General features: G+C 35.4%; 1 protein-coding gene across 1 annotated transcript; it reads left to right on the top strand.

Moving 5' to 3' along the window:
* The first annotated feature begins 10,028 nt into the window (after window positions 1-10,028).
* On the top strand, window positions 10,029-12,724 carry LOC131875166 (extensin-like). The gene is made up of 2 exons (XM_059219199.1): window positions 10,029-10,253; window positions 12,305-12,724. The coding sequence occupies exons 1-2, from the start codon at window positions 10,029-10,031 to the stop codon at window positions 12,722-12,724; spliced, it is 645 nt and encodes a 214-aa protein (XP_059075182.1).
* The last annotated feature ends 462 nt before the right edge of the window (window positions 12,725-13,186 follow it).

The raw sequence follows: 13,186 nt of genomic DNA, 5'->3' as shown, positions 1-13,186 counted from the left end.
ACAAATCTATGATTGGTGGTTTGTTGTATTTGACTCAAATTAGACTGGATATTATGAATGTTGTCTGTCTTGTTGCTAGATTTCAGGTTGATCGTAAGGAATCTCATGTTGTTGTCGTGAAAAATAGTTTTCAGATACTTGAAAGGGATAATTGATTTTGGTTTGTGGTATCCTAGACATGATGATTTCAATTTGAGTGCTTTTATTGATGCTGATTGGGCAAGTGATGTTGATGACAAAAAGAGTACTAGTGGTGGTGCAGTTTTCTTGGGTAAGAGATCGGTTTCATGGATGAGTATGAAGCAGAATGCTATCTCTTTGTCTACTGTAGAAGTTGAATACATTGTTACTGCTGGCAATTGTACTTAGGTTATTTGGATGAAGTAGATGTTGAAGGATATAAGAGTTATTTTTTATTAGACTACTGCTATATATTGTAATAATTCAAGTGCTATAAATATTTTTAAGAATCCGGTGCTGCATTCAAATACTAAGTATATATCAATCAAGTTTCATTTCTTGAGAGAGAAGATGAATGAGAAGGAAGTCAGACTGGAGTATGTATCTACAAAGGAACAGATTGAAAATATCTTCACGAATCTTTGCCTAGAGATACATTTGAGTATCTCAAAGAGAAGTTAGGGGTGATTTCCCCTCCTAATGAGAACTAAGATGCATGGATTTGCATCGGTCCAATGGACTTCATAGAGATATCTTATGATCCGAATTGATGAGTGAGGCTACTACTCATGGGGAGTACTCAGTGTGTGGTTTAGTTGTTGAGATTTGTGATTTTGTTCTACGGGGGAGAGATTATTTGGTAAAGAGTGAGAGAATAATGGTTTGTATGTGCCTTTTGTATTGATGTCAAAGGGGGAGAAGCATGTGAAAAACTGTTATATCCTGTGCTGATCTCAGGGGGAGATTGTTGAGAGTTATGATTTGTTGGTTGTTGAATTTCTTTCTTTGCATTGATTGTTTTTCACATCCATATGTTGCCATCAATGCCAAAGGGGGAGATTGTTGGATATTGTTGAGAAGTTTTCTAGAATGATGTGTTGTCATTGATGTCAACATATTCTTCTATGTATTCCAGTGTTGTAGTAAGATTGGATGAGTTGGTTTGGTTAGTGTGCTGCAGATGAGTTGTTGTGGTTTAGTGGGTTTTGAGATAAGTATCTCTAGCTGATTCAATAGAAGTTTTAGTGGTCCGCATGATGATTTGATCGATTTGTGAGATCCGATATTGAGGTTTGTTTTTCAGTTGTTCATGTTATTTAGTATCCTGGATTTTGCTTTGCATTGCTCCAGAATTAAAAAATCTTGGTTTACGGATTTGGCAGAGTGTTTGGGACATTCATATGTGTCCTCAATTGAGATAGTTCATGATTTTAAGGTCCACAAGTGAATCTTTTAGTGTGACAATTAGTTTAGTTGGTGTTCTTGAGGTTCGGTATAATGATGATGAAGATTTTAGTAAGTGGTGATGTTGTGATTGTTGTTGTGGTAATTCACATTGTTTGTGGATGTTTCTATATCATGTTCTATTTGTGTTGATGGTCCACATTGATAGTGTGCATGTTGTTGATCATTTTCTTGATTCGGTGGTGTTCTTCATGTTATGCAACATTCATGATGATTGTAGCATGTTACAGATGTTCGAGGTGTAATTCTTGGAGGTGTTTCTTGTTTGCGGTGTTGGTTTAGGTCTAGACTATGTCTTAGCCGACATTGTTTTGGTCAACATGTATTTTGTAGCGTGTGAGGTTATATTCTTGTTATTTGTATTGAGGGTTGAGCTTACCTTGAAATATAGGTTGATGATTTGTATAAATACATGTAATAATCATGAGAGAGATGTATTTGTATGTGTGAACATTTATTTGATCTTTTAGTATCAGAGGAGAAGTGCGAAGAGGTGCGAAGAAGTGTTAAAGAGCAGAGTTTGATCTTGTGCTTAACTAGAACTATAACCAGGCATGAGGAGAAGCTATTTCATCAGTTCATTTCCTCCAGATGTAGTCCAAATGTTTTTGTAAGGCAGTGAGCCTTCCCGAGGGTTGTATCCCTTCTTGTTTTTTGATTTGAGCAATGAGCTCTAGGCAGTGTGCCTGAATGCATGTGCATTCCCCATTGTAATATTTCATTTAATCCTAATAAGGCATTATCTCATTGTGGGTAGGTTCCCACCATGTTTTTTCAACGTCAAAAATCTTGGTGTTATGTGTGTTATTGATGTGGTGTTGATTTGTGCTTTCACTGTTAATTATCAGATCTAAATTTAAGTTTGAGTTGTGTAGAGTTTGTGAGCAAACTGATTCACCTCCCCCCCCTCTCAGTTTTTTGCATTGTTTCCAACAAAATTAACCATTGATATACTAGTGTCAATGAGAAAAGAGTCCTTAAACACATTTTGGATTGCTAATCCAACCACTAAGACTTATGGTTATGCCTTGCATACTTGTAGAAAAGAGTTTCTATAAAATTTGAAATAAAATCAGCAATACTGACTTCTCTTGTAACTAGCTTGAATCTAGAACCTTCACCTGCATTCCTCAAACTATATTTCACCATCTTATATCTCTTTTTATCAATAATTTCCCTTCCAAATTTGTGTTCATTTACCTCATGAAAATAAACTTTGACAAGCCACCATATTGTGAACACTTCTCATTTAAACAATCATTTCTATAGAAAAAAACAACCATAATCTCTAAGACATAAAAATAGATCTAACAAGTCCCTAGATGACTTCAAAAATTGCATTTCACCACACTCCTACAACATTTAACTAGTATGTAAAGTAGAATGAATATAGCATAATACTTCATGATACATTGAAAATCCCACATGTTATTTACAATTATTATGAATTTTAAGAGGTACACAATAAAATGACTTACAATATTCAAAATTCGTTTGTGAGATTTGCAAAGTTAGATGTATTTCACCAAAAAATTTGTATGACATTGTCTGTCTTGATTCCAAGAAATGTATAGGATGAGGTGTGTGGTCTCAATTGCCAATTCTTAACTTTAAAACATCCTTTACATTGGTTGATACTCTAGAGTTAGAGTGCCAAAATTGTTGAATTCCCTCCTCTATATTATTAATTAGCTTCTTATCAACGTGTAGAAGCCTTCCACAAAAGCCCATGTATCATTTTAAAGAGGATAATCAAGTATTTCTCCTTTTGCAAGTGCTCTATCCAATGTTTTAAGCTTTATGTTGAAATTAGTACAAGTTTGTCTCATAAAATTAGCCTTTCTTAAATGATTGCTTACTAATGAGGTTTTGAACACTCTATGAGTAGCTCTCTTATCTTTTTCCTTGCTAGTCTTTTCAATAGAATTGAGAGCGCTAAAATTATTTTTGACAATAATAACATTTTTCTCTGTCTTTTTATTCACATGAATCTTCAATTTGGCTAGCAAAGGTCTCATTTTGTGTATCTTTATCAGTTGTACAAAAAGTTGTGATTGCTCACTCAATGTCTTATTGCTAAAATATTCATTGAAAGGTTGTGTAGCCCACAACCGAATGGTTCATGTTGACCTCTTTCCTTCAAAATGTTCTATAATGCTCTCATCAATTTCAAGTAACCATTTTGGTGTTCTTGAAGGACTTGGATTTGGAATTTGTCTTTATTCTACACAAATGTATTAATTTCTCATGTAATTTGGTGACACATAATGTTCAATTGTTTCATAATTTTCATTGTTATCAATGCTATCAGTATTTTCATTTTCAATGTCAATTCCAACATTTTCATTTTCAATGTCAACATTTTCATATTCAATTTGATGTTGAACATTTTCATTTTCAATTTCAATATCATGTTCAATATTTTCATGTTCAATTTCATCTTCCCTTGAAATAAAATTCACGGGTGGAGAAGAGGCCTCACCTTGATCAATATTTAACATATCATGTCTTCTCTTTTTATGAATTTCTCTATCTTTTTCTCTATATGCTTCAATTTTCTCTATTATGAGTTTTCCCTTGTCTTTTTGTTTATGACGATTGTTGCTCCCCATTATACCTACAAAAATATGCACCAAAAGCTAAAATTTATCTCTACTAGACATAAAACCTATTTTTCCCAACTACAAAAGGAATCTGGGAGCCATTGGAGTGCTCAAAATGTCCCATTGTACTTTTTGTATGGCTCACTAAATAGATATCAAAACTAGGATAAGATATTTGATACTAGTTTTGATATCAATTTAGTGTCCTAATATATATTTATATGTAATATATATAGTATTTAATCTATATATTATATACTATATATAATATATATTACATATTATATAATATATAATATATTTTATTATATAGAATATATATTATATATTATATATAATATATAAAGTGAGGAGAGAGAGAGAGAGAGAGAGAGAGAGAGAGAGAGAGAGAGAGAGAGAGAGAGAGAGAGAGAGAGAGAGAGAGAGAGAGAGAGAGAGGTATGGATATGTAGAGAGGGAGAGAGTGAGACACCTATAGAGGGGGGAGAAAGTGTGAGCGACAAGGATGAAAAGGTAGAAAGGGACAAGTATAGAGGGGGGAGAGAGAATGATAGGGAGAGGGGGAAGAGAGAATTATAATGAGAGAAAGGATAATTCTAGAGGGGAGGGGGAGAGGGGTGAGAGGGAAGTATCGACAATGGGAGAGGTGGAGAGAGGTGAAAGAGGGTAATTAGGGGGGAAGAGATGGTGAGAGAGAGAGAGAGGTTTCTCAAAATTAAATTCTAGACACTATCAATGTAGCAGATGAGTTTTATGAGTAGTCCAACCTTTTTCAAATCATTTCAATAATTCTAAAACTTCATCACCAACTCTATGGTGACCTATCTTGCCTAGTTGATGTCTTCTTGGTTGATATTTCTCAAGAGAGTCTTCAATTAAAACAAATCTTGAAAGGAAACTTTCATCTTATTTTAAAACTAGGATGTTTTTATGTTGGATCATATCATTGACTATAATAGTATCAAATCCTATGATGCATCAAAGATTAACATCTTGCATATATTGCAACAAGATTTGTTTGTTCTGATATTATACAACTGTAAAGAGTTTAGTGACTTCATAAGCTAGAGAGTTCAAAAGTGCTCTCACAATTTGATGTCTTCTATCTACTGACAATATGAAGGATGGATATACAAGATATCGAATGATAATTCTATACAAACCTTTCTTGAATAGGCCCTCTCCTTCTTGAAGCTCGTGCAAATAGTTGTCACTTGAAATAGACACCACCTTTTTATTTAAACTAATTTTGATAGTTTTTTGAGCTCCAAGGAACTCATATATTAAGAACAACAAGTCTAAGGGTATCTTGGGATCCAAAGGGTTAGGATGCCAATATAATTTGACCTTTGTAGAATCTTTCTTGAATAACACTTTCAATGAAAGATCATAGAGAATAAATGTTTCATTAGGAACACATAATTGGATATGTTCACTACTTGTGCGAGCTATTAATTTTAGACCTTTGATACCTTTTTGAGATCTTCAACATTTGTCTTGTCAATCCATTTTGGAACTATGAAACCATTTTTACCCCAATGGAGAGAGAGAGAGAGAGAGAGAGAGAGAGAGAGAGAGAGAGAGAGAGAGAGCGTGCAAGACAAGGATGGAGAGGTAGAGAGTAAGGGAGTGAGAGATAGGTATGGAGGGGGGAGAAAGTGTAATTAGTGGGAGGAAGAGAGATCATAGTAGGGAGATGAGAAAGAGAGAATGAGAATGAGAGAAAGGGTTGTCACTTTCTTTAATAGGCTCTTTCTTTCTTGAAACCTGTGCAAACAATTGTCACTTGTAAAAAATACCACCTTTTTTATTTAAACTACTTCTGATAGTTTTTTGAGCTCCAAGGAACTCATATAGTGAGAACAAGTCCAACATTGGTATCTTGGGATCCAAAGGGTTAGGATGCCAAGATAATTTGACCTTTGTATAAGCTTTCTTGAGTAACTCTTTCAATGAAAGGTCATAGGGAATAAAGGTTTTATTAGGCACACATAATTAGATATGTCCACTGCTTGTGTGAGCTATAAATTTTAGACCTTTGATTCCTCTTTTAGATCTTCAACATTTGGCTTGTCAATCCAATTTGGAAGTATGAAACCAATTTTGATCCCAATGGCTCCAATGGAGAGAGAGAGAGAGAGAGAGAGAGAGAGAGAGAGAGAGAGAGAGAGAGAGAGAGAGAGTAATTAGGGTGAGGGGTAGAGGGGCTAGATGGAAGTATCAACTGTTGGCAACAATGTAGCAAACTGAGAGGGGGGGTTGAATCAGTTTGCTCAAAAAAATTCTGCAACTTAAACCACAAATAAGATCTGATAATTAATAGTTAAAGCATGAGACAACACCACATCAATAACACACATAACACTAAGATTTTTGATGTGGAAAACCTGGTTAAGGGAAAAACCATGGTGGGAACCTACCCACAATGAGATAATACCCTGTTAGGAGTAAATGTAATATTATAATGGGGAATGCACATGCATTCAGGCACACTGCCTAGAGCTCAATAATCAAACAAGAAACCCAAAAAGGCTACAACCTTTAGGGAAGACTCATTGCCTTACAATAAGTCTCACTAACTTATAAAAGCATTCACACAACAATCTAGATTACTTGAACTATGAAAATAGAATCTCCATATGCCTAAGTACGGTTCTGGTTAAGCACACAATCTCTTCTACAACACTTCTCTTCTCTCCTTCACACTTCCAAAAGATCAAATCACTTGTTCTCACATACAACTTGATCATACGCATCCTCAAAGATCATAGACATACATCTTACATGATTATTACATTTATTTATACAAGACATCAACCTATATTTTAAGGTCGGCTAAACCCTCAATACAAATTACAAAATAATAGCTTCACACACTACAACAATGTCGGCTAAGACATAGTCTGGGCCCAAATCAACACTGCAAACACACAATGACTCCAACAATTATGCCTCGATCATCCGCAACATGCTACAACCACCAAGAATGTCTCATAACATGAAGAACATCACTGAACAAAGAAAATATTCAACAATGCACACAATAATCAATGCAGACCATAAATACACATAGAATGCGATATAGAGATATTCACAAGAAATGTGAATTGCACCACAACAACCGCAAAAAACTTGAATTAACATAATCATCATCGCCTCACTACCGGAGCTCAAGAACGCCATCATAACTAACTGTCAACCTAAAAGATTCACTTGTGAATTTCCAAATCATGAACTAATCAAACTGAGGACACATATCAATGCCCAAAACACATCCCATGCATTCACAACTAAAGATATAGCAATTCCGGAGCAATTCAAAGAAAAAACTTGAATATCGAATAACACGAACAACTGAATATCAACCTCAATACCAGATCTCATAGCTTGATCAAAACATCATGTAGACCTCTGCAAATGGGAATGAGCCATCTATAGACAACATACCAGAAACCCATTAATCTGCATCATCTCATCTGCAATACATAGGCTAAACCAACTCATTCAACCAAACTGCAACAGTGGAATACACAGAAGAATATGTTGACATCAATGACAACACATCATTCCAACAAACTTCTCAACAACATCCAACATCAACAAAGGAAGATTTTTTTGAGATCTTCAACATTTGGCTTGTCAATCTACTTTGGAACTATAAAACTAATTTTTATCTCAATGGATCCAATGGAGAGAGAGAGAGAGAGAGAGAGAGAGAGAGAGAGTAGGAGGATGTGGGAGAGAGAATAATTAGAGGGGATATATCTAAGTATCAAAAAATAGTGACGGGGAGAGAGGTTAGAGAGAGATACGATAATTAGGGGGAAGATAGAATGTGAGAGAGTTGGGGTAATTAGGGGGTAGGAAGAGAGGGTGAGGGGAAATCATCAATGAAATGAGAGAGGGAGAGATGGGGACAAATATGAAGAAAGAGATAGAGAGAGGGTAATTAGAGGGAGGGGGAGATGGAAGTATCAACAGAGAGAGAGAGAGAGGTACTACATAGGTCGAGAGAGAGATGAGGAGAGTTGGGTACATATATGTGTAAGGTGGAAGGTATATCAAAAGAGGCAAACTTGTAGATAGAGGGAGAGTATATGAGGGATAGAGGGAAACATGTGTGTGTGTGTGTGTGTGTGTGTTTGGGAAGGTCATTCGAAAGGAGGTCACACCATCGGGCAGAGACGTAGGTGACCCTTTTAACCCATGTCAGGCTAATCTCGAATTGTCCAGTTACCTATATATATAATGATATTAATATTAAAAAATTATATATAATTATATAAGAGTATAATATATTATACATTATAGACTAACAAATTAATTATCAAAATATATAGTTTAAATAACAAATTATTTATAATAAATAAACCAACCAATAATTTTAAAAACACATTAAAGTAATGGATATCGGTTAGGATTGGATACCCGATCCTAATTGATTTTTTTTATTAATCAGTATTGGTTACGAAAATTGATATGTGATAAAAAACCTATAGCCTTGGGATTTGGCTTGGACATGCCAAACCTAGAAAATCAACACAAAAAATGTGTTTAGGAGTTTTCTTTGGTTTTCCAGACTTCACCCATGTGGTTGATGACTTTATTTTACCCAAAATTGATGAAACATAAAGGGTTTATTTAGGAAATTATCAGCTTTCCACCAATATAAATTATGCTTTATTTGAATTTAATAAATAATTATTATTTAATTTCTACATGCATTATGACTAAAGTCCTGATTGATAGGCTTATTAGAAAACATCTATAACTTTCAAATGGTTTCACATTTTTCGAATCTGAAAGATGCACCACATTTTATGTTTTGTATACTACATGATAAAATAAATAAATTGAATTTCATAAAGTTTTGAAAAAGTTATGGTGGTCAAACATACAAGTTTTTTAATTTTTAAAAAGTTCTAGTAAAAAATTCATAACGAATTATTTAATGGAGAATTTTTTTAAAAAATTATGTGTCACATCTAAGCATGTGTCCTCTTCTTATATTTAAAGTTTCATAAAAAATATTATGTTTTTCTTGTCCTTAGGTTGGTCAAACATACACTTTATTTTTATCCTTTTTATGAAAATTTAGTACTATTGCATTTAAATTTCAAATTTTCACCAAATAGATTTTTTTTTTCAAAAAACAATTAGTAACTTAGAAATTAAATCCAATTTGCTACAAATTCTATTCTTACATATTTTTAAAATTATGTTGATAGCCTATTCAAATTTTCATGTCAAGTTGTTGAACTCTATTTTTCAAAATTTTCATTGCCCCTTATGGGCCTAGTTTGGCCTCTCATGATCCTGCACATGTCCTAAGGAAAACCCTTATGCAATCGCCCAACATATCTCTTTGGTCCTATGTGTGTAGGTGCAGGTGAAGAAAAATATTTAGAGGAAGTATGTGAGCTTATTTGACATTTTTGGTGATATCTAAACTCTCTCTCTCTTGTTATTTCAATTGTTTAACTTCATCTAGTACTTTTATTTTAGCTATTTCAATTTGTTGTGTAGTCATATTTTATAGTTCTTAGTATTTGGAATATTGTATAGATTGTTTTGTGTTTCTTTTCAATAATTCTTATTTTTATTCCTACAAGATGCCAACACATAATGTTGTCATTTGTGTGTAGCACTCCTCCTGGATAAAGAGCCTGTTGAATTGTTTGGGATAACTTTATGGTATGTGCTTCTAGTTTTTGAAGTCCCAAGAACTTGAATAATTTTGTGCATAGTAAAAGCATACATTCAATTAATTAGTGGAAGGAATTTAAGCAGCAGAACAACTTCCTACACTAACCTTGCGAGGAGGGTAATGTAAATTTTTTATAGATCTTTACAACAGTTACAAAAAATTAACAAAAAATTAACAAAAATAAACATAAATAACATGCATACCACAACACAATGATTTATGTGAGGAACACTATCCAGTCCCTGGTGGATGATTTGCATAAAACTGTTACGAATGACATACAACTAGGGGATATGGCTTCTAAGTACTTTTATAATGCGTACAAAGATGGTGGAGTTGCTTTGGAAGATCAGTTGTTACACTATGTTTCTATGACTTTGAGTCAGGCTAGCAATGCTCAAGTTAAGACATTTGTTACTCGGAAGGAAGTCAAGTCTCTTACATTTCCTATGGGTACTTTTAAAGCTCCAAGGCTAGATGGCTTCCCCTCAACTTTCTTTTCGGAATTTTGGGATATTGTGGGGTATGACATAACAATGACTACTAAGGACTTCTTCTACACTAATAAGATTTTTTTTTAAATTAAACAATTCCTATATTTCTCTAATTCCCAAAGTCTTAGATACCTTGTGAATTTCAAATTTCAGACCAATCAATTTGTGAAACATCCTCTATAAGATCTTTTCCAAAGTCTCAACCCATAGAATCAAACCAATGCTTGATAGAATTATTAACATGAGTCAGAAAGGGTTTATCGCTAGTAGATAGCTCCTTGATGCTGCAATTTCAATGCATAAAATTATTCATTCAACGAATAGATGTTGCCTTTTTGGAATGGTCCTTAAGCTTGACATCTCCAAGGCTTATGACATGGCAAGATGGGATTTTATTTTCAAACTCCTAAGAAAGATGGGGTTCCAAGACAATCTAATAGGTTTGATCAAGGAATGTGTAAGCACTATGAAATTCTTTGTTCTAGTCAATGAAACCCACAAGGGGCTTCTTTAATGCTTGAAAATGGGCCTAGGCAAGGGGATGCTCTTTCCCCTTACCTTTTCATAATGGTGGCTCAAGTTTTAGGTAGGAAATTCTTGAATATGGTGGAAACTAGAACTTTGCAACATGTTAAGGTAGCTTCAACTATCTCACCCTCTATTTTGTAGTAATTTGTGGATGATATTATCTTGTTTGGTGCAACCTCTGTTGTTGAGGCCAAAAGGTGGAAAATGTTTCTGAACCAATATGCCAAAGTCTTGGGACAATGCAAATTATGAGAAGAGAAACATATACTTCTTTCACATAGGGGAAGGACATCCATATTTTAGGTTGTCAAAGTGCAACCTCACCGAGGGTCTACTTAGGCCTACCCCTAGCTGTTAAGGTGGTAACACATTCCTTCTAGAACTCTATTTTCGAAATACTTCAAGAGAAGATAGCAAGGTGGAAAGATAAGCTATTAAGTAGCGTGGTGAAATTACAACTCTTGGCTACCTCCTGACACGGGATCCCTGTCTACTTTCTTTCCCTCTTCAAAATCCCTACATCTATTATTGAAAACCTTGAGAGAATCCAAAGAAAATTCTTGTGGATAGGGACTGTAGAAAAGAAATGAATGGATCTAGTTAGCTATGACAAGGTGTGTAAGAATTAACTTCCTCAATAAGGCCCTTTTATCCAAAATGAGATGAAACATTTCTCTGCATAAAACTAAATGGAGTGGTTTTATGAGTGCCAAGTACCTCAACTTTGTTAGAGTATTCGGGTATTTACTTGATTAATTAAACAATATTTGTTTAATTATTTAAGTTCCCTTTATCTCTTTTACACTTAAGCTAACTTTAGGTGCATAATAACTAATTCTCTTATTAATTATTATGTGCAAACCTAGGTTTTCCTTTTTAGGGTTTCTTGACCTATTAAAGGTTGAGTTCTTTCTTTTCATTGTAAGAAGAAGGATTATCACATTACACATTTTTGTGAATATTGAGCTCTCTCTTTTTGAGCATATTTTCTGTGTATTTGTTTCTTCTGTGATTTTCTTCCTTGCTTCTCCTTGTAACAAGTTTTTCAGCTTGCAGAGATCATTTGGGCTCTTATGGTGTTGTATTTTCTCAACTCCAATATGGTATCAGAGCTTCAAATCTGCAGCTATCTGTTCTTGTTTTGAGAATTTTTGCATTAGAAGCAGATCTAGGGTTTTATGAGGTATTTTTTTATACTTAGGGATAGGCCTCTTTTTCTGAGCACTTTGGGCCTAAATGGACCTCACCATCGTGCTCAGAAGGCCCCAAAACCCCTATAGTCATATAAAACTTGACCATTTTTGGCTCTTGAGCCTCTGGGAGTATTTTTTTCTCTAGATCCAAGGCGTACGGCCCTAGCACGTAGTTCGAGAAAAAAATTTCAAAAAAAATATTGTTTGCCTTTTTACGGCATGCAGGCTGATTTTTTTTATTTTTTGAAAAAAAGTTGAAAAAAAAAAAATCAAAAATCAAAAAAATATTGCAAAAAAAAGGAAATCGGAATTTTTATTTTTTAAGGTTTTTGGGGGGTTCCCCATGGTACGCAGGGTACCGTGGGGCCCCTTGCCACACTGCAGGCCCCTGGTACAGCTGTCGCTATCAATACAGGCCTGGGCCCCACCACCTACCAGCCTTCGGCCGCCACCGACGCCCTCCGGTCGGTGCCGGTGCCCTTTGGCCCCTATCAGCCTGCCACTGGCCCCGCCTTCCCGGCCCCCACTATCACCCATAGTGCCTACTCCTCGTCGGCCCCACTGCCCATAGCGCCTGCTAAACCTACCGGCCCTGCCACCTATAGCTCCTCGCCTGCCCCTGCTGGCCGCCATGGCTCTGCTTGCCGGAAACCACAACCCTTGACAGAAACAACTGCTCGGCCACCGCTGCACCACCCAACCACCACCACTGCACCGCCCACAGGCTACCTCCGCCTGCCCCAGCCACCAAACTACCCCTTCCTCTTGTTTTGAAGGGGGTTTGGTTTTTTGGCCATATCTTGGGAATACGGAGTCATTTTTTCAAAAATGAATAGGCGTCGGAAAGCTGGTTCCGAGTTGGACCTTGTGATGTTGGTATTTTTTTCCAATTTTTCTTTTTGACTATGTTTTTTTCCAGTCAAAGTGGGGTCTCATTTTTGCACTCTAGGAGCCATAGAATGAGCATCCGAACTCCATTTTTCGAAAAATTTATATTTTTGGAAAGCATGTGTTGTGTACTTTCTAGCCATATGAGTTTTATTTCCAAATTCTACTCCAGGAACATTTCCTTCAGTTTTTTTCTTTTTCAACACTCTGTGGATATCTTGGTTGTTTCAGGTCTTGGGATCTCTTCTCTGAGTAGGATGTCTCTATTTTGGTTCTCCTTTCTATTTCCAATATTCTTATCATTGTAGCTTCTTTTCTGCAAACACACTGAGATAAAGTGCCATCCTG

The sequence above is a fragment of the Cryptomeria japonica genome, chromosome 4 (assembly GCF_030272615.1).
Source record: "Cryptomeria japonica chromosome 4, Sugi_1.0, whole genome shotgun sequence".
NCBI lineage: Eukaryota > Viridiplantae > Streptophyta > Pinopsida > Cupressales > Cupressaceae > Cryptomeria > Cryptomeria japonica.
Note: the sequence above shows the minus strand (reverse complement) of the source record. Positions and strands in the feature narration are given on the sequence as shown.

Coding starts and splice junctions, on each gene's coding strand:
- LOC131875166 (XM_059219199.1), top strand. CDS start 10,029: ATGGCTTCTAAGTACTTTTATAATGCGTACAAAGATGGTGGAGTTGCT. Junction 10,254..12,304: donor TTTCGGAATTTTGGGATATT/GTGGGGTATGAC, acceptor CATGGTACGCAG/GGTACCGTGGGGCCCCTTGC.